General features: G+C 49.3%; 1 protein-coding gene across 2 annotated transcripts in view; it reads left to right on the top strand.

Annotated features, from left to right (window-relative positions):
* Positions 1–1,165: 1,165 nt before the first annotated feature.
* Positions 1,166–20,949, top strand: part of BCAM (basal cell adhesion molecule (Lutheran blood group)) — a 60,420-nt gene continuing 40,636 nt past the window's right edge. For both annotated transcript variants that reach the window (XM_028742233.2, XM_077932240.1), the window contains exon 1: positions 1,166–1,589. In XM_028742233.2, the coding sequence (XP_028598066.2) occupies positions 1,514–1,589 (76 nt within the window). In that variant the 5' untranslated portion in view covers positions 1,166–1,513. The remainder of the gene's footprint in view (positions 1,590–20,949) is intronic.

Genomic DNA, 20,949 nt, shown 5'->3' with positions numbered 1-20,949 from the left:
TCCGCCAGCCTGAACCTGCTCACCCCTTGCATGCGAAATCTGAGGCTTTGATCCAGGCCAAGATTGTTCCTCAGGGCCTTCTTGGTTGTGGTGCCCGGAGCATGGAACTCAAGCTCAACTGGCTTCCCTCCCTTCATGGCTTCCCAGCCACCTGTTAAAAATGAGCCAAGTTCTTGGTTTGATCTGAATTTTCTTCTTCCTCTTGCCACGAATGCATTTTAGACAGTCTTTCAATTTTCTTCCACTTTTAATTTTACTTCTGGATGCGATTGGAGTTTTTTTACTTGACTGCTTATGTGAACTGCTTTGAGCACAGATGTATTTATGGAAACTCCGGTATATAAATAAATTGTGGCTATTATTACCATGGCCATTGCTTTGTTACAGCTATACTGTACTGTGGATTTCACTATTTGGGGTTGTTGCTGTTGTTTAATTCTAAGCTGCCTTGGAGACCCATTTGAGCAAAAATAGGAGGTAAAAATACTTAAGATAGGTAAATAGGCTGTATAAAGCAATACTAATTTCTGGAGTGGCAGCACCCCCTCCCCAAAGAATCTTTGGCACCTGAAAGACTAGGTTTATTGTCATAAGATTCCATGTGTCTCATTACAGCACACAAAGCATCAGCTTGAGTGACAGCTATCTGCATCAAGAAGAGAACGACACTCTGCACTTGCTCAGAGGTCCTCTCTTCTTATTTCTAGGTCTCAATCTCTGCGCTTAAAAGTGGATAGGCAAGGAAAATGATAACCTCATTTGTATTTTAAGATGATATATTGTTGTTATATTGTAATGAAACTATAGGAGCAGGAATTGATAAATTGACAGCTGATGGATAATGGGAAATAAAAAATAATACAAATTAAGAAATAATTGCAAATTGTATATATGGACTGAAATGTGAGTTAGAGATAAATATGGAATATTTATGCAAAGGGGAAAACTAGGGACGCATCTAGGAGGAGGAAACTATTTTGGGAATTTTTTATTAAATTTGATTTAATTTGGCACTGATCTGTTTAAAAACTGGAAAACTAAGAAATATTATTTGGCCAAAAAAAAAGAGAGGCTCCGGGCCTGAAATCCGGGTCCAACGAAGCCCTGCGCAAAGGAGGGCTGAGTCCCAGCACCTGGCTTTTTAGAAACCAAGCCCCCAGGGAGAGGGGCGGGTGTGGGGGGGGATCTCGGCGCGGAAAAGCGGGACGGCAACCCCCTTTACTTGGGAGTAAGCTCCGTTGAATACAACAGGGCTTACTTCCGAGGAGAGGCGGCTCGGATCGCGCGCCGAGCTGGCGACCGTCTCCCCGCCGGCCTCCGCCGGCTGGGGAGCCTCGCTCGCTCGCTCGCTCTCCCGCAGACCCGGGGGGCGCGGCTGGGGCTGGCGCTGAGCCGCTGGGGGCGGGCCGGGGGGCGGGCCGTCTCGCCGGGCCGGAGGGGGCGAGCTGGCGGCGGCGGCTGGGGTGCCGGAGTCGCTCGCTGCAGCTCCTCTCGGACGCACCAAAGGCGCACCATGGGCTCCGCTCGCTCCCCGACGGCGATCCCTTTGCGCGGCCTCGTGCTGGGGCTCTTTCTGCTCGCCTGCTCAGGTAAGGGGCTCGGGGAAGACCCCCGATCGCGGCGGCGGCTGCTTCCTTTGCCAGCCGGGAATGGAAAGGGAAAGCGGGAGCCCGGGCGCGCGCGCCCCGGGGTGAGAAGAAAGAAAGAGACCGAGCGCAGCCGCGCCGGGAATGGCAGCGCAGCTCGCCCGGGATCTCCCTGCGCTTTCGGACACCCCCCTTCCTCAAAACACCTCTTTGCCCACCGAGGAAGCTTCCCCGGTCTTTCTTTCTCCCCCTCCGCGGGTTTAAGCGTCGGATCCACCTGCTCTGCTCCGCAAGTCCCTCCCTTCCCAAGTTTCTGGCAACTTTTACGCGTCCGCGGGAGGAAGAATTTGGTGGCGAAGAGAGGTGGGGGGGGGGTCGCCTTGCACCTGCGATCTGCCCCCCTAACTCTTTTTGCGAGCAGCCAGCCTGCCACCTCGCCCCGCAGAAGGATCTCTTTCTTTCTCGGTTAGTTGCGTTTTGTGGCAGATGATCCTTCTTTTCTACCCGATCCCTTTTAGCCAACCACCTTTCGGGACCAGGAAAGGCGCCATGCGTTCTCTTCTCCAATCCCAGGGAAGAGAGAGCCCAAAATGAATGGGGCGGGGTGGTGGGGTTGGCGGGGGCCAGGTTCAGTTCTAGGGGAGGTGGAGAGGACGGGGGGGGGGGACCTAGTAGATCAGGGTGGGGTGCAGGGACTGGGAATAGTTCTCTGTGTTACTGAATAGGTTTCGCCTCTTTACTAGGAATTCAGCTTAGTGCTTGGAAAAGTCTGGGGCTGGAGTGTAAGCGTCTCCTGGTGGGGGACCAGCCAAAGATCCCATCTCTGCCTTCTCCATCCTGCCCTCTGACACCGCCCGCATTCTGCACCACCTCTCCAATTAATATGCTACAGAGCCCCTTGGCAAGATCTAGGTTCCCCTTGGGGTCACCGCAACATAAAGCCTGTGACCCCCCCTTCTTTCTCTCCCCACCCCACAGCTCTCTGCGCTTTCACCTTCCCAGTCCCTCCTTGCTGCCCCAGGACTGCTCCTGTTCCCTGCTCCCCACCCCACTCATATCCTCCCCATCCTTTCTTGGCACCGATTCTCATTTCCTGGCACTCTTTCTTGCTCAGCGGTGACTTGACCGTTCTTAAGTGACTCATGGGCAGGGTGAGGTGATTTGGAACGTAATTAAGGGAGGAAAAATAATGTGCGAGTTCCTTACCCCCCCCCCATCAAATACAGAAGCGGAGCTGTGGAGAAGGGTGCCATCCTGGACTCAGACGCACCTCTTTTCGTCCACACACACCAGATGGTGCTATTTTATTCCAGGCTAATTTAACCTGGAATAAATCCTGAAGCCTGGTTCTGTCCACGTTCTTGCTCACTTGTTGTAGGAAGCTTGCATTAAAAAATCCCAAACTTAAAACCTCAGCCTTTCCTTAACCATCTGGATTATGGAAGGTGTTTAGTCCTTATCATCTGGAAAAAAAGCTGTTTTGAGTGCTAAGGCTGAGGATTAAAACAAAAGAGTGCCTCTGGGCATGTGCAGAGTTTTTTTATAGAAAAATATCTAAGGAACCGCGGCTCAGCCCACCTTTACATATTTGGGATTAGGACACAGGGGTGAGATCCAGCACCTCTAATTCTTGCTGCTTGAAAAAAATAAACCAAAAGCTACAACCCAGCTTTCAGTCCTCCTCATTGGTACTGTAGCAAAGAATGGATCTAGCGGCCCGAGATTCAGAAAACAAGCTCTGCAGAGCCTTTTCGCTTGGGTTCAAAGTTACCCCTCAAGTACACTTTCCTCCCCCACTCCCTTTCAAATCATTTTGGGGGACCCTTTCTCTCAGGACACAGGGTTTTGCCCCACCCCGCCAACACCCCCTGAGTCATGACCCCCTCGCGCTGGATTTTGTAGATGCCAGAGGCTGGCACACAGGGGAGGATGTTTATACAATCTGCTCTTAGGGAGGCGGATGGGCTCGGATGCTGGAATGGTGCTGGGTTGGGTGTGGAGGGCTCTGCTGGAATGAGGCAGGGGGTGCCCAGAAGAGTCGAGGAGGAGGAGGAGGAGGTATAACTCAGTTGTAAGTCTCCCCCAGTCCCCTTCCCCCAGCTTGGAGTACTGGGAGGGATGCTCTTACCCAAACAAGACCCAGCTCGTTGTTTGCTCAGCCCCAGCCTCTTTGCATTCCTGGTCCCCTGCGTTAGCTTTTCCCAGCCTCCTGGGCTCTTCAAGAACCGCTCCCTTTTACCCCTCCGGGCAGTGGCTGAGATTGCTGCTCCAAGGCAGCTCTGCCTCACCCCAGGCGGAGGCAACAGCAAGCACCTTGGGAGAGGATTTTGGGGGGTGTCCCTCTAGTCCCCCCCCTTCTTGAAACCTTCCCATCCAGAGCACCCTTTAGAAAAGGAGGTGTTCTGAGACTTGAGCCCCTGTGAAAACCACATATCCGATTATTATCAGTTGGTAAGCCTCTTTTATGGCAGGCCCCTTTAAGAACCCATTTTGTAAAGTGCTTAATTCATCTGATCCTGGCGAGCTCAGCTTGGGCATCCTTCATAATCTTGAAGTCTTTTCTCCAGGCCCAGAAGTATGAGATCAGGGTGGCTCTCCTGGTTTCCTGACTGTTGAGGAGGAAAAAAAGAGACATCACTCTGCACATGCTCACTGCAACCATCGCCACCATGTTCCAGAACTGAATCTTGGCTGAGATTTCAGTTCTCACGCAGCCCCTCTTTAGGCGTATCCTCCTCCTCCTCCTTCAAAGATTTTTTACCCTTTTTGTGTACATAAGAGCCATGAAAATCAATAAATTACAGCAATTAAAGCCTCTCCAGGTACAATTTCAGCAACTACAGCAGCCAGAACATTAAAAAAGGAGGGCAGAGAAGTCAATATCGATAGCAAATGCCAGGATAAACAGAAAGGTCTTTAACTGCCTGTGAAAGCAGCCCATTTCCACGGCTTTGCTGATTTCCATTGGTAGCTCATCTGCAAAACGGGTGCCACCACAGATAAGGCCATCCTCTGAACCCCTGGCCAATCAGGCTTTAGGAAACGGGGGTCCGGTCTGGAGGGCTTCACGCATAGATCACCCTGAGCTGCGTTGGGAAAGGTGATATTGGAGAGAGCCTTGTCCCAAACCCTTTCGGAGCTTTATAGGTCAAAACACGCACCTTAAATTGGATGTGTGGCAGCTAGCTGGCAGCCACGCCCTGGGTGGCATAATGTGTACTGGGCACGATTCCTGGTTTCTCTATCTGCGTTCGCAGCTTCAAATGACAAGGGCCCGAGATAAGGAGTTTCATTTACTTCAGTTTAAATTAATATCGGCAACTCCCTTTTGGATTTAAGGCTGCATTTTAAGTGTGTGTGTGTGTGTGTGTGTGTGTGTTTTATTAATGCATGCTGCCTTGGTGGTGTAGCTGAAAAGTAGGATATTTATTACATGAATACATACTTTTTAAAACCAATATCTTATTGAACTGTATAAAATGGGAGGCATTAACTAAGAGTTCCAAAGGCAATGCTATATGCTTAAAATGCATTAGTTGCTTGTGACACCCATGATAAATCTCCTTGCACTCTGCTAATGGTGAGCATCAAGGAGCTGTGCGGACAGAGGTATGGCACCAGCGCATGGGGTCGAGGAGGGTTTTATCTACTCCCCTGATTACTAATGGGGTGCAGATGTGCTGTGAAATCATCCCCAGCTACTGTGTAGAAGCAGTGCAGATGGCCAGCTCCCCATGTGGCCGTATATCTGCCCTAATAAGTCCCCACTTGCTGAATTGAGGTGGTTAAAGAGGTAAGGAGATTTGATTTCTTGCAGATGCAGGGGTCCCTGTCCTTGTTAATGGTGATGAGGGACAGGATAAAGGGAGGAGAATAAAGAAGCAGTGCGCTCATACAAGCCTAAACGGGCTCCTCGACTATGTTGCGTGTAGCATCGTGGAAGAAGCCTTGAGCCCTTGAGGGGGTAGATAGTTGTTTTTGCTCCCGCTGCTTCATTTTTTAAGCCTGCAGTTTATAGCTGCTGTGTTGTTTTTACGCCATTGCGTTTTTATGACGGTTTTGGTGGGTGGGTTTGAACTGTGGATTCCTAACATTCTTACGGGAAGGCAGCATAAATAAATTGTTGTGGGAATTTCTGGTTTGTTTTTTTAAAAACTGAGTTTCTAGTCCTCATGGAAGGGGAGAAAAATTTAAGAGTCGAAGGAGGGACTAGCTTGCAATTGGCTTCTCAGTAGCTATTTTCTTGCTTTCTTTATGCTGCTTCTCCTTTTTAGAAGTAGCTGCTCTCCTTACCCCGAACCCCACACTTCGGTCACTCGGTCTTCTGACCAGTGCCTCTCCTTGCCTATAGTTTGGAAGAAAAGAGTGGAGAAAGAAAATGAGATTTGCAACCCAGTTTGTTTGTTCTGAAGTGAGTCCCCTGTGCTCAGTGAAACGTATTCCCAGGTAAATGTGTGTAGAACTGCAGCCTCCGTGTCTATTTTGGTTCTCAAGAGGATGGAAAGTTAGGAGTCAGATACCAAGCTGACAGATCTCTGCCTGGGGAGAGGGTGGCGCTTGGATTCTGCGAGATGCCTCTTCCGGGCTCAGCCTCAGGGCATTGTGAATGAGACCGGTGTGAGCCTGCAGCCTTTTGCCCAGCCCATGTGTGTGACATTTGAGGTGTGAAAATTGCCTTGGCTCACTGCGTAGGGAAACAAGACTCGGAGCAGCTTTCCACAAGTGGCATGAAGGATGCTAGAAATAATTGCCTCTGCATGGGAGCCGTGCATGGAGCACACCGTGTCCTGCATCCTGCTGGGAGCTGCAAGCAGAGTGCATGCATGGCTACATTCGCACCAACTGTTTAAAGCGCTATGATACCACTTTAAACTCTGGGAGCTGCAGTTTGTTAGGGGCACTGAGAGTTCCCCTCTGTTCCCCTCCCAGAGCTACAATTCCCAGAGAGGTTTTAACCGTCAATCCCTCTACACAGGGAACTTTGGGAACTGTAGCTGCCTGAGGGGAACAAGCCATAACAAATGGCAACTCCCAGAATCCTTTGGGGGGAACCCATGGCTGCTTAAAGCCCTTTAAACATGGTGCGCATGGGGCCTGTGTGTGGCAGCGAGGGGTCAGGCAGCCGTGGCGGCTCTTCCACACAAACAGCTTGCCTTGTGGGCTGACCCTTGCGCCCAAAGAAGCCCGGGGCTCGCCCGGGTGCAGCAGGCCTGTCATGGCTCGCTCGGCGATGGGGCTACGTTTTTGTCTTTTCGGGGGCATCTCTCGCTCCTTTTCCAAATCCTGCCCGCTTGCTTCATATCCGCACAAACGCTCTCCCTTGCCAGAGAGAAAATGCGCCTGCCAGGAAGCGGCTAAGCAGTGCCCGTGACAGAATATGCCGCTCTTGTGTGCCAGCCGTGGCACTCATAGTGCCACGCTGCCAACTCTGGGCTCTCTTCCTCCACCTTCTCCCCCTCAGCCTGATTCCCTGATAACATCTCTTATATCCCTGAGCCAGAGAGAGGGAAGACAACCGGTCTGGCCACTTCAAGGGGCCCTCAGAGCCCAGAGCAGCTCTGTCCTTGCAGAAGGGGATGTTGCCAAATCCGCCCTTCAGGCCTACCTAAGGGGGCAGCGCCCCGTCCCCTATTCCCTTGGCAACCGTCCTCTGCTTTGTTCCCCTGCCTTTCCCATCAAGGCCTCTCAAAGCCCCTTTATGTGGCGGCTTCTGTGGTTTCAGGTGTGTTGAGGCCTGTTCCGTCCCACAAGGAACGCCTTTCATCGAAAGGCACCTGCCCGGCTTCCTTCCTCCCCGGGGCAAGGCCTATTTTCGTTCCCCTGCTGTCTTTCTCTGCCTCTCCCTTCCCGACGCCCATTTCTCTCTCTTCCCCCTCCGTTTCTCTCGCTCTGCCTGACTCCTTCTTCGCCCGTCCATCCCCTTCACCGCATTGTGTTTATCTGACCAAGCGTGTAAACTTCTCTTCAGATCGCAGGCTAGAAATTAATGTGTGTGATTCCTCCCCTTCAAACACACACGTGTGCATCCGTGGCAGAGCCTGGGCAAAGATTGTCTGGTACACTCAGTCAAAAAGGACACTTGACTTGTGTATTTTGACTTCTGGAGCGCTTTTGTGCGCACGCTGGGCTTTGTGCTCTGCTTCTTCTACGTAGCCATGCTGTCGCAGGGAACCCCGGAGTCCTGGAAATCCTGTTTCCAGACCTATGGTCTAAAGGCTCTGCTAGAAATTGACCCCGGAACCTTTTATTTTAAAACGCAGAGGCTAAATGCGGAGGCAGGTGTCTCTGAGCACGTGCAGAGTGCCTTTATCTTTCCGCTGATTATCCATAGCTTGCAGGTTTTGCAAGGTTTCTGGAGCCGTGGTTGATAAGCGCTCTGAAGCCACCGCACAGAAATATTTGCGTTGTCTTCTCAGAGCTGGGGGAAAGAACCCAGGAGTTCTGGCTTTGATTTTTTTCCCGCTTGGAGCGCCCCTTCTTCTTGCTCCTCCTCCTGCTCTCAAATTCCTGAAAGTTCCCTCTTCCTTTGCTCTATTTGGCAGCTCCCACACCAGGCAAACTCCACTTCTCCCCCATGTTAATTAGCTGGCTTCATTAAGCGTGTCTGCAGGCGCCCCAGCCCGGCTGGGATGCTGAGCTGATGCCTTGCTCTCATCGCTGCCCTGGGAGGCCAGGGAGATAAACAATGTGCCCAGCAGCACCGCCTTCCCTTTCATCCTTAGACTGGCACTGTGGGGTGGGGTGGGGGGAGAAAGCTCAGAAAGTCCTTGCTCTAGCACCAGCTTGTGGTTATTTCCAGACCCCGGGGCTTTTTTTAGCTCCTCTGGGGATTTGGGGCTGGTCCCCCCAGGCAGCTCTGGGCTGGATCTATTCATAGCTGGGCATTTGGTCTGTGGGAGCTGGGAAAGAAAGCGTCCCTCGCTGTCATTTGCTCTGAACGTGACGCTGAAGAGCAAAGGAACTGTGTCGGATTCCAGCCCCCTTGCTCCCACCCTCTGGAATCCATGTGCCGAACATAGCAGGAGCCTGCGCGCATGCATGCTACCTGGCGTGCCCCGGATCCGCGGGAAAGCTGCGCCACGGGACTTTGTGTGCGCATGCAAACCGCAGGAGAGTCTGTGGTGCAGACACGCATGTTGCTACATGTACTTAGAAACACACTTAGGTATGTGCCACAGGGGACGTTTGCCGTGGGTGTGTGCATGTTCTGCGCTTGATTTTTAAAAAGCAAAAGCTCTTCCGAGGCAATCTGGATTCTGCAAGCGGATGAGCTGAATTCTGCGACCTGTGTACATTATACACATTAAGTAAATCTTAATCCCCGCTTCCTGAGCTTGCAGAATTTACTTTGCAGAATTGTGCTAATGTCACACAGAGGAAGAGAAATCGGCCAGGCGCTGAAATTTACAACACATTAAAACGTGAAATAAAACAACCTGGAATAAAACAAATTCAAGCTACCAGGAAAATATTTCAGATCCTTCATAATAATAATAATAATAATAATAATAATAATAATTTATTATTTATACCCCGCCCATCTGGCTGGGCTTCCCCAGCCACTCTGGGCGGCTTCCAACAAAATATTAAAATACAGTAGTGCATCAAACATTAAAAGCTTCCCTAAACAGGGCTGCCTTCAGATGTCTTCTAAAAGTCTGGTAGTTGTTGTTCTCTTTGACATCTGCTGGGAGGGCGTTCCACAGAGCAGGTGCCACTACCAAGAAGGCCCTCTGCCTGGTTCCCTGTAACTTAACTTCTTTAAGTGACATGTTGCTTTCTCCCTATTTATTTAACTACTTATCTTATAGAGCTGCCCCATAGCAGAAGGACTCTCGGAAGGCAATGTGGGGTAGTGGTTAGAATGTCAGACTCGGACCTGGGAGATCAGCGTTCAAATCCCCACTCAGTCCTGATGCTCACAGAGTCAGTCACAGCCTCTTGACCTACCTTGCAGGGTCGTTGTGGGGGATTAACCGAGGAGAGGGACAAACCATGTACCCCTTGGGGAAAAGGGTGGGAGTTAAATGCAGTGAATAAGCACTTCTGCTTAAAAAGCAGAGACATCACCTTGCCAACAAAGGTCCGTATAGTTAAAGCCATGGTTTTCCCAGTAGTGATGTATGGAAGTGAGAGCTGGACCATAAAGAAGGCTGGTCGCTAAAGAATTGATGCTTTTGAATTATGGTGCTGGAGGAGACTCTTGAGAGTCCCATGGACTGCAAGAAGATCAAACCTATCTATTCTGAAGGAAATCAGCCCTGAGTGCTCACTGGAAGGACAGATCCTGAAGCTAAGGCTCCAAGACTTTGGCCACCTCATGAGAAGAGAAGACTCCCTGGGAAAGACCCTGATGCTGGGAAAGATGGAGGACACAAGGCGAAGGGGACAACTGATGATGAGATGGCTGGATAGTGTTCTCGAATCTACCAGCATGAGTTTGACCAAACTGCAGTAGGCAGTGGAAGACAGGAGTGCTTGGAGTGCTCTGGTCCATGGGGTCACGAAGAGTCGGACACGACTAAACAACTAAACAACAAAGCTCTTCTACTTCCCTGCTTAAGATCGCCGGAGGGGCCAGCCAGATGGACGTGTCGGTGGAGGCACCCAGCGATCTCCATGTGGTCGCAATTGGACCAGCATCAGTAGCAAATTGGATAATTTCTAACACCCCATCAGGACCAGTAGCTCTGATGCTGCAATGCCGGAGGCTGCACCCAGCATTTCTTGGTTGCACATGCTGTCAGGAAGGGTGTCCCCAAACTTCCTCTCTCCCTGCTAAGTGAACTTTTCTAAGCCTGCTTTGTGCAGCAGCTGTTGCTAAGTAAACTAGGGAACTCGCTATCTCCAGCCGTCCATGCAGCCTCCCCTTGACCTTCTGCCATCTAGTCAAGATGTTTCTCTTCCAACATGCATCTGGCCTCTCAGGTTCAATTTTTTAGCAGATCAACCCTCTTTATTTGCACCGCTTTTCTACGCTGCTCCTTTCTCTTGTTTTATTGATCGCCAACGTGTTACAAATTGATTTTGCAGTTTTTTAAAAACTGTTGTTAGCTACTCTGCGACTGCAACAGAAAATCAGCCGAAATAAAAACGAACCAAAGAATAAATATGAACATTGCAATATGTTTTTGTGCCGAAGCTGGACACCCTTCCTAACTGGCGCTGTTAGGGCTAGGGTGATGGTGCGAATTGCTCCTCTGGTGAGAATTTGCCCTTTTCCAGATCTGGTGTAACATTATAGACTTGATCACGTGTGTGTGGTGGGAGAGAATGGGCAGAAAAATGGAGAGATGGGTCTGTGGACTGTAAAACGGATTTCAGCTGCAGAACTGATTTCTTGCTTGTCCTTTGAATCATAGTGTTGTCGGTTTGGAGGGACTCCAAGGTCATCTAGTCCAACCGCCTGCAATGCAGCCGTCCCTTGGTGGGCTCGAACCACCGACCTTCGGGTTAACAGCCAGACACACTGACCCATGGCGCCTTTGCCTGCACATCTGGTTTCCTTACATACCACATCAAGCTTCCTTTCCCTCTTTCGCCTCTAGGCTGTGTGTGTATATGTGTGCAAGCAAAATATTATTGTTATTCTTGTTGTAAAAATCTTAATTTTATGGCAAGGAAATCCGGTTTCTGTAGAATTTGCACTCATTTTTATTTCCAGTTCTACAGAAACCGGATTTTTTTTTTATTTTGATTTCTTTAATTTGTATTCCGCCTTTCTCCCAATGCAGGGCCCAAGAATAAATTAAGCAGATGCAACTTTAGAGTGGGGGAAAATCAAATAAGGAACCCTATTAAACAAATAAGTACAGTGGTACCTCAGGTTAAGTACTTAATTCGTTCTGGAGGTCCGTTCTTAACCTGAAACTGTTCTTAACCTGAGGTACCACTTTAGCTAATGGGGCCTCCCGCTGCCGCTGCACCGCCAGAGCACGATTTCTGTTCTCATCCTGAAGCAAAGTTCTTAACCTGAAGCACTGTTTCTGGGTTAGCGGAGTGTGTAACCTGAAGCGCATGTAACCTGAAGCGTATGTAACCCGAGGTACCACTGTAAATCGATCGTGCATTGTGTGATTGACGCAAAAAGATGCACATGCATGTCTTCATTTTTGTTTTCAAGGGCACAGATATTCAAGGAATCCTTTCATATTCTTTCAGAGAAATGATGGAGAGGCAGTATGGGACACGGGGGGGGGGGGGGGGAGCCTGTAGGTTATCGTGGTTGGATGCTAGGAAAGAAAAAACAATGCGAGGGGGACTGAAGTTTGCCTCTTGATCTTTGGTACCTCTTCATATACTGCAAGGCCACGAGGGCTAGCCAGTTTTCTTTAACAAAGGAGGGAGTGAGACTCCCAGGGCGCCAAGTTTTGAGCTGGCTGCCCAGCGCTGCAGTTGCAAGCCCAGATCCCAGTGGCGCAGAAACGCCGCGTTCTTTCTGCTCCCATTAGTCCTTGGCTGCTCGTCTTCCTCTCGGTTCCTCCTCCTTCTCCCTCGGCCCCCCCCCGCTCTTCCTCTCCCCCCCCCCCCCCCGTTTTTATTCCTTGGTTGTCCCTGGCTCCTTTTTCATGGCAGGCCACAGCTGTTCCCTGGGTCAGCGGCACCTGTTACTGTTTAATCAGCCTCCCCTTTCTCAGTAACTCCTTCGTCTCCGCCACCCCACCCCGGGGACGACCTGGAACCCACAAGGCTAGCAAGGGAGATCCCTCCCTCTAGGGATCTGCAAATAGAGAACGGTCTGTGTGATCCACTTCTAGGGCTTCATCAGGGTCCTCCCCTTTTGCTCTTTTTAGAAGTGACTAAATAGCCCTGCTTCTCAAGCCACTAGGAAGCATGACATAGAAACATGCGCATGGCCTCAGGGCATGTCCTCGGAATCCTGCACCTTTTCTCCTTCTGCTCCGTGTTTCTTCTTTTCCTTTCCAGAAGCGGAATTCAGGTGCCTTTTGAAGATCAAACTGTTTCAGCAGGCCTTTGACCTGGTTGGCTGATGATCAGCGTTCAAAACTCCTGTTCTAGGCCCATTTTGCCAGCGTCATCAGCGCAAGCAGTTTCTGAGCTCTCAGCGCAGTAGTGCGCCTAAGATTTCAGATTAAAACTGCAGAGGGGAAGGAAAGGAGGACCTTTTTCTGCCTCCCCACTTCCAGCTACTCTCTGAAGACTGGAGAAGAGAGATTCTCTTAAGAATATTAGGGGGGTGGGCAGGGGAAGGACTAGACCATGTGAAAAATGAACACAATATTTTAGCTGTAGTTCATTCATATTAAGCTTTGTATTCTTCTTTAAAAAAGCCTAGACATTCCTTCGTTGCACCCATAACCTAGGTTTAAGCTGCCATTTAGCCCCTAGCTTTCATATCTCAATTTCTAACACTGATGATATATTTATTCCCTATGCCCCAAGATGTTTCTCTTATCTAAGCGGCTGGTTTGCATTTAATTTTTGTGGGGTTTGTCTGGTGCATATGTGTGTGAGAGAGAGAGGAAGAGAGAGAATTGTTCTGTACGCCATTCTGGGAAGCTGAGAAGCAGAAACAGACAGGCGACGAGACATCAATATTTTAAGTAAATAAATAAGTGTGCTGCTGGGCTCCCCATGGATGGGGCATGCATCCTGCCTGACAGAGCTGTGCCCTAAATGCCTTTTCATGCTGTGACTGCATGTCTGCTACTTGTAGACATCTCCTGGCTACGCGTGTGGCGGGGACAGGAATGTGTTTCTCCGTTCTGTCCCTCCTCCTCCTGTGACATGAAACCATATCAAGGTGCATGTTCAGAACAGCTAGCTTAACCCAAGAAGCTGCCTTAGGATAGGCCAGACCATCTCAGCACTCCTCTGGAGATCTGTTTGGCTAATAAAGAGTTAACGCCAACTCACTCGGTGTGATTTACTGCTGCTCGCTTCACAGGCAGATGTCTTCTCCATCAGCCTTCCTCAACCTGGTGCCCTCCAACTATTTTGGACTACGACTACTCCTATTCTTTGGAGGAAATGTGGGAAATCGATTGAATAAACGAAGCAGCTGGAGGGCACCAGGTTGGGCACAGCTGTTCTACACCACCTGCTACCTGATCCTCGTAAATGGGAGATGCCAGGGATTTACCGGATTTTTTGCTCTATAAGACTCACTTTTTCCCTCCTAAAAAGTAAGGGGAAATGTGTGTGCATCTTATGGAGCGAATGCAGGCGGCGCAGCTATCCCAGAAGCCAGAACAGCAAGAGGGATTGCTGCTTTCACTGCGCAGCGATCCCTCTTGCTGTTCTGGCTTCTGAGATTCAGAATATTTTTTTTCTTGTTTTCCTCCTCCGAAAACTAAGTGCGTCTTGTGGTCTGGTGCGTCTTATAGAGCGAAAAATACGGTAAATGGACTGTGCCAGCTTGTACTCGCTACCATTGAGTTGTGACTTTAAGTTTAACGGCCTAGCTAACCCCTCAAAACTTTTTGCTGAGCTCTTGCCCAGTGGGAATCATTGCAGTGACTTCTCCCACACACCACCCTTGCAACTTTAATATATCTGGGTGTAAGCGGCTGGCTAGGAAAACCTGGAGGAATTACATGTTGCAATTTAACTAAATCTTCTGCAGCAGCAGCAGCAGCTCCCTGTTTGGAAGCCGAGTCATCTTTACGGTCTCTCTTTCATTCCCCTAATGTATTAAGACGCCGCGGCCAAGAAGGCACGGAGAAACCGCAAGCCAAGCATGCCCTTCCATCTCGGCCCCATCCATTAGGAGCCTTCCCTCCAATTGGCTGATTAACCTGCAGATTATATGGTTTCAAGCTTTTCAAGGCCAGATAATACAGAGGAGTCCTAATGCATGTTTGCGATTGGGGTGGTAATTCTGGATTAATTAACACAGGGCAGGAGAGTGTGACATTGAGGTGGTTAACAAATGCTTCTTCCTTGTTGATGTTTTCCAGCAACAGGGTTTCTTCATTGCTTTGTTTATGTGACGACTTGTTGTTCTTCCTCCAAATTTGAGGAAGTGTCTTCTGCTTGGCCAGAGAGGTGTTGTCCAGTCTCTGTCCCCTTTATCAGCTTTGCACCCCCCCCCCCAAAAAAGAAGGACTTGTTTGGGATGATAGCAGGAAAAGCAGAGCATAAACGCTTTCGCGAATAGATTAATGTTCAGTGGCAACCATCCAAGCCACCCAGATTGTTTCTCTTTGCTTTGGAGAGAGTCTGTTTTCGTTCTGCGCGTCACACTACAGAGGTGTAGGGACTACGCATTGGCAAAGAAGAGCAGTTCCCTTCCGACGGTCTCCTTGTTTATCATGGGATCTGTTGCTCTGCTGTGGCTATCGATTAGTTCCTGGGCTCAGTCCAAAGGGCTGCTTTTGATCTCTAAAGTCATTTATGGCTCAGGTCCAGCGTATCTCAGGGACCTGGTCTCCTTATATGAACCAGCCCAAACCCTTCGCCAGAGGCCCTTCTCTTTGTGCCCCACCTGAGGGCCGTCACCTGGAGGATGGAGCGAGCGTGTCTTCTCCTGCTCTGGAGGGTAGGACCCGAAGCAGCGGGTTCAAGTTACAAGAAAGGAGATTCCGACTCAACAAGAGGAAGAACTTTCTGGCAGCCAAAGCTGTTAAGATAGTGGAACGGATTCCCTCAGGAGGTTGTGGGCTCTCCTTCCTTGGAGGTTGGACGACCATCTGTCATGGATGCTTTAGCTGAGATTCCTGCATTGCAGGGGGTTGGACTAGATGACCCTGGGGGTCCCTTCCAACTCTTATGATTCTATGTTTTTAAGTTTCAGAAGGCTGCAGTATGAGTGCTGACAGGAGTGAGGCCCTGTCAGCATATAATAACTCTGCTCAGAGAGCTGCACTGGTTTCTGATATGCTACTGCATATGTAGGCAAACTAAGGCCCGGGGGCCGGATCCGGCCCAATCACCTTCTAAATCTGGGAATCAGCGTGTTTTTACACGAGTAGAATGTGCCCTTTTATTTAAAATGCATCTTTGGGTTATTTGTGAGGCCTGCCTGATGTTTTTTACATGAGCAGAATGGGTACTTTTATTTAAAATGCATCCCTGGGTTATTTGTGGGGCATAGGAATTCATTCATATATATTTTTTCAAAATATAGTCCGGCCCCCCACAAGGTCTGAGGGACAGTGGACTGGCCCCCTGCTGAAAAAGTTTGCTAACCCCTGTGCTAGCAGGCCAAGTTCAGTGTGTTGCTATTAGTATATAAATCCCCACCTCTTCCCCTTGAAAACCGGCTCTTTAGTGCAAGATCAGTTCCCCAGAGATGCAGATAAATCCTTTGTCATCTTTTAGGCAGCAGGCTAAGACCTTCCTGTTTCCCCGTTAATGCCTTTGGTACGTTAATGTTGCATCTTTTTAATGAGGTGGGTAGAAGTGGTTGCTGGATTTCATTTTGTATTTTGCATTGCCATTGACTTTTCCGTTTTTCCGCTTTTAAATTGCTCCGACGTGTTTCGTTGTGCCCATCCGCTTTCGAGGCTTTTCAGTTGTATAAAGTGGACCGGCAAATGGAATAAACAGATAAATAACAGCAATAAGAACAGAAAGGGGCTGGGGATAATCAATACTGGGGAGTGAAAGAGGCACCGCATTCTGCACCAAAGCAAAGTGGATTCGGAGACTGGCATAAGTGAAGCAAAATGCATTGTCAGCTGTTGTGCATCACATATCGAATCTCCTAGACTTGAGGATCGACAAGGAACTAACCTCGCAGCGCCATAAATCCCTGCTCCCTAGAGATCCTGACCAGCCCCTTCCCCAGCTTTTAAGACTTGGAAGCATAAGCCTGCCTTTCCCCTGATATATAGCTATCTATTTTAAGCTGCTGCATTATGTCGCCATTTCAAAATATTTTAGCCCCTGCACCATGCAGTCAAGGAATATGCAGTTCTGGCTATGATGTCTGGGACCCAATTGCATGTTTTCTGTCCATTCATGAGGCTGTGGCCTGAGACACGGAAAAGAAAAGCTCACTTTAGGGCTGTAGGTATAGGAAAACCTTGAACCTGCCGGACAGCTCAGTCGATTAGTATGTGGTGTTGATAATGCCAAGGTTGCAGGTTCGATCCCCATATGGGACATATTCCTGCATTGCAGGGGGTTGGACTAGATGACCCTCAGGGTCCCTTCCAACTCTATGATTCTTTCCACTTGCCGCTGCTCCGCTCCCAATTGTCTCTTCTAAAGATGTCCCCCTTTTTTTCCTTTTGGAAAGAGCTTTCAAGCTGCAGTAACAGGCTTTTGTGTGTCTTGTGTAATTTGGCACTGACAAGAAAGGGGGGGAAAAACGAGGCGGGGTGCTGACCTGGCTTTGGAAACTTTAGTTAAAAGAAAACCGCTCTTTTGGACGCAGGTTAGTGTGTCGAAGAGAGGGATGATGTGTCTGGATTATTGCATCACTTCCATGGCTCTCAGCAAGGCAGAGTTGGGACACCTATAGCCTGACACTGTATTGTTTCGATTCCAATTCCCACCGGCACCAACCAACCAGCATGCCCAGTGGTCAGGAATGATGGGAATTGTAGTTCAGCAATATGTGGCGCTGTGGGTTAAACCACAGAGCCTAGGACTTGCCGATCAGATGGTTGGCGGTTCGAATCCCCGCGACGGGGTGAGCTCCCGTTGCTCGGTCCCTGCTCCTGCCAACCTAGCAGTTCAAAAGCACATCAAAGTGCAAGTAGATAAATAGGTACCACTACGGCGGGAAGGTAAACGGTGTTTCCGTGTGCTGCTCTGGTTTGCCAGAAGCGGCTTAGTCATGCTGGCCACATGACCCGGAAGCTGTATACCGGCTTCCTCGGCCAATAAAGCGAGATGAGCACCGCAACCCCAGAGTCGGTCACGACTGGACCTAATGGTCAGGGGTCCCTTTACCTTTACCTTAATACGTGAAAAGTACCTAGTTCGCTATCCCTGCTGTAGGGGATGAATTCAGGTGGGGAGGAAGAAGGTCAAGATTTGCAGCTGAGGTCCCTGGTTTCTTTTCCCATTTTTGGGAAGAGACTTGTAGGGTCCAAGGTGTGAATAATCTTCTCTGCATCAGGGCAGGAGTTAAGGATCACATATTTATTTATTTATTTGCAAACCTGCCATCAAGCTGGGAGGTAGGACTCCTGGGTTCTCTTCTTCCCACTTCTGGTGGATCCATTATTTTTACTAAATGTTCACGCTCCAGGAGCTCTGTCTTCAACGAGCAAAAAGTGTGTTAGAGTTGCGGTTTTGTTTGTTCTGGTGAGGACGGGATTTCTTGCATTTCAATCTGTTTTGGCTCCGGTTTTGAAAATGTGCTTGGAGGCGGAGAGGGAAAAAAACTTCCTGTTTTCTTACGGATAGGATGGTTATCTGGAGAGTCCATAAAAGGTGGTAAAAGCTTGGCTGGAGTTGGCTGGACAGAGTTCAGGGCAGGAGGGATTAGGAACTTTCAGAGTTTGGGAAAAGGGGGTTGTAGGAACTAGCCGAGGAATTTGGGGCTCACTGAGAGGCAGTGTGGCGTAGCGGTTAAAGCAGCTTTCCCCAGCATGGTGGCCTTTAGACGGTTTGGGCTAAAACTCACATCAGGATGGGAACTGTAGTCCAAAACAGCCGGAGGGCACTTGGTTGGGGAAAGCTGGGCTAGAGTGCCAAACGAGAAATGACGAGACCCAAGTTCAAATCCTTCCCCAGTCACGAAACCTACCGCACAAGGTTGTTGTGAGGATCAAATTGTGTATGCTGCCGGAGCGGAGGGTTGGGGAACAATGTGCACTGACCGCCCTCAACTCCTTGGAGTGAAAGTGGGATCGAAATGTAATAGCAGACAAACATTTCACCCCACATTTTACTACAGTGGTACCTCAGGTTACATACACTTCAGGTTACATACGCTTCAGGTTACATACGCTTCAGGTTACAGACTCCACTAACCCAGAAATGGTGCTTCAGGTTAAGAACTTTGCTTCAGGATGAGAACAGAAATTGTGCTTCAGCGGCGCGGCGGCAGCAGGAGGCCCCATTAGCTAAAGTGGTGCTTCAGGTTAAGAACAGTTTCAGGTTAAGTACGGACCTCCAGAACGAATTAAGTACTTAACCCGAGGTACCACTGTACATGTTGGCAGTGGTAAAAATTCTCTTTTTTGATGCAGGAGATAGAGGCTGAACATTTGGAGCACAATCAACACACACGTAAAGCCTTTAAACATACATAAAATCCCACCAAGAATCTAGGGAACTGTAGTTTCTTAAGGTTACTGGGAATTGTATATGTGAGGGATGAACTACGGTTCCCAAGGATTCTTAGAGGGGAGGCAGTGTGCTTTAAATGTCTGGTGCAACTGATAAAGTTAGATCAGGCATCAGCAAACTTTTTCAGCAGAGGGCCGGTCCACTGTCCCTCAGACCTTGTGGGGGACTGGACTATATTTTGGGGGGGAAATGAACGAATTCCTATGCCCCACAAATAACCCAGAGATCCATTTTAAATAAAAGCACACATTCTGCTCATGTAAAAACACCAGGCAGGCCCCACAAATAACCCAGAGATGCGTTTTAAATAAAAGGACACATTCTACTCATGTAAAAACATGCTGATTCCTGGACCGTCCACAGGCCAGATTGCGAAGGCGATTGGGCCAGATCCGGCCCCTGGGCCTTAGTTTGCCTACCCATGAGTAAGATTGTCTGCAGGGTCTCATTGCTTTTGCAAATCCCCCGCCCCTTTGCTTTCTCCTCTGCCCTGAGAGAAGTTGGCTATTCTTAGGAGACCCCTCCTCAATATGAATAAAGAGGCGGGCCTGGGTGTTCGCCGGCCTCTTTCATCTGCCCTTCCCATGCCACTGCGGGCTGCGTCTGGCACAGGCTCGGGGATTTGGGGTGGGTGTGGGCGAGGGGGTGTGGGAGCGTCCCCAGCGCCAGCTGTCGCTGGTCTGCGTCCCCTCTGCGGGAATCCCACTAACAAGGCTAATCTGTCACTCCAGCTTCTCTTCCCCGGCAGGGAAGGCCTGAGGGAGGACAGGGCAACCTGAACCCAGACAGGGCTGGGGGGCTGGGGGTGGGAGAGAGAAAGATGGCCGGGTTGGGCTCAGATGGGACAGCTTTTGTGTGCGTGCCTCAGAGGTGGGACACCGTGGTCCTCCGGTCTGATATGGGGCGAGGCAGCTTCTGCAAGCAGACATTTTAAGCTAACCAGACAAGCCTCACATAGCTTTTTGCAGTGGGAGGTGGTGGGGAGTCACAGATTGGGGTTTGGCCAGAGCCTCGGAATTTGCTTTTAAAAACAAGTAAACAAAACCTTCGAGTGAAATCTAGGGGGCTGTTAAGCTGTCAGAAGTGGCTGGGTATTTACAGTTTGGATAGGGCGGTGAGAGGAAATTTAAGAAAGGGGAAAAAAGCAACGCTTTGCCAAATTCTGGGAGAACTAGCACCGGGATAAAATCCATTTAGCTGTTCTTTATACAGGGCAATGCGGCTTTAGATGGATGTTAAGATGCGCATTTCCTTATATTTTTGTTTTTCAAAGCACCAGTGGCTCATTTGACAACCAGGGTTCAGGGTCCACCCCCCCCCCCCCCATTTTACCCTCACAACCATGCTATGAGGCCCACAACTGTTTGTTGGTTTGCAAATGTGCCCCCCCCAAATGGTGATCCCTCGTGTAGCTGAATGTTCCCTTCTACATAAAAAATAAAATTCAAGAATTTGATAGCTCCAAAAGCTAATCTGGTTGGAGGTGGTGGGGAGATGAATAGATGAACACAAACATGGCTATGTGTACATTCCCAACGTGAAACTCAGCTGCTTCATTTTGTTCCTCAGTTTCAATGGGAGATGGTTTGGGCGGCAGATGCATCAAAGCGCAGTGTTTCATAAGAAACTGCAGGATAGATAGGGAATATAGCAGTTATTTTGTGTGTACTGTGTTTCCAGAACAGTGGTGAGCTGACTTAGGCTCCAAAATCTAGTCTTTTCAGTGTTGGAGTTAACACCTACCATCTCATTCTTCCGATGTGCATGAGGCTAATTTCCTTTGTGTAGTGGAGAGAGTGCCCCTAGGTACATGCAGAGTTCAGTTCCCTTGACGCAGCCACCACAGCCAGTCCTCGCTCACCCAGGATCTTAGCAGGGCTAGGTTTCTCCTATATCAATAAAAATTATATGGAAAAAAAAAAAAAAAAGGTTTCTCCACAAACAAAAGAGCCTTGGTGAATCTCGTTTTGCAAAGCGGGCAGCGTACAAAATGCTTTTCAAGGTCTTTTGCTTGCCCACACACATGGCTAGGAAGGGGGGATTAACTGCACACTATTTGCAAACATGTACATGTGCTCGTGCATTTGTTTGCATGCAGGCACGCAGCAGAGGGGGCAGAAAACCTTTTTACCCCCAGCCAGTCACACGTTGG

The sequence above is a fragment of the Podarcis muralis genome, chromosome 7 (genome assembly GCF_964188315.1).
Source record: "Podarcis muralis chromosome 7, rPodMur119.hap1.1, whole genome shotgun sequence".
NCBI classification, from domain to species: domain Eukaryota; kingdom Metazoa; phylum Chordata; class Lepidosauria; order Squamata; family Lacertidae; genus Podarcis; species Podarcis muralis.
This window is presented reverse-complemented; position numbering and strand designations above follow the sequence as displayed.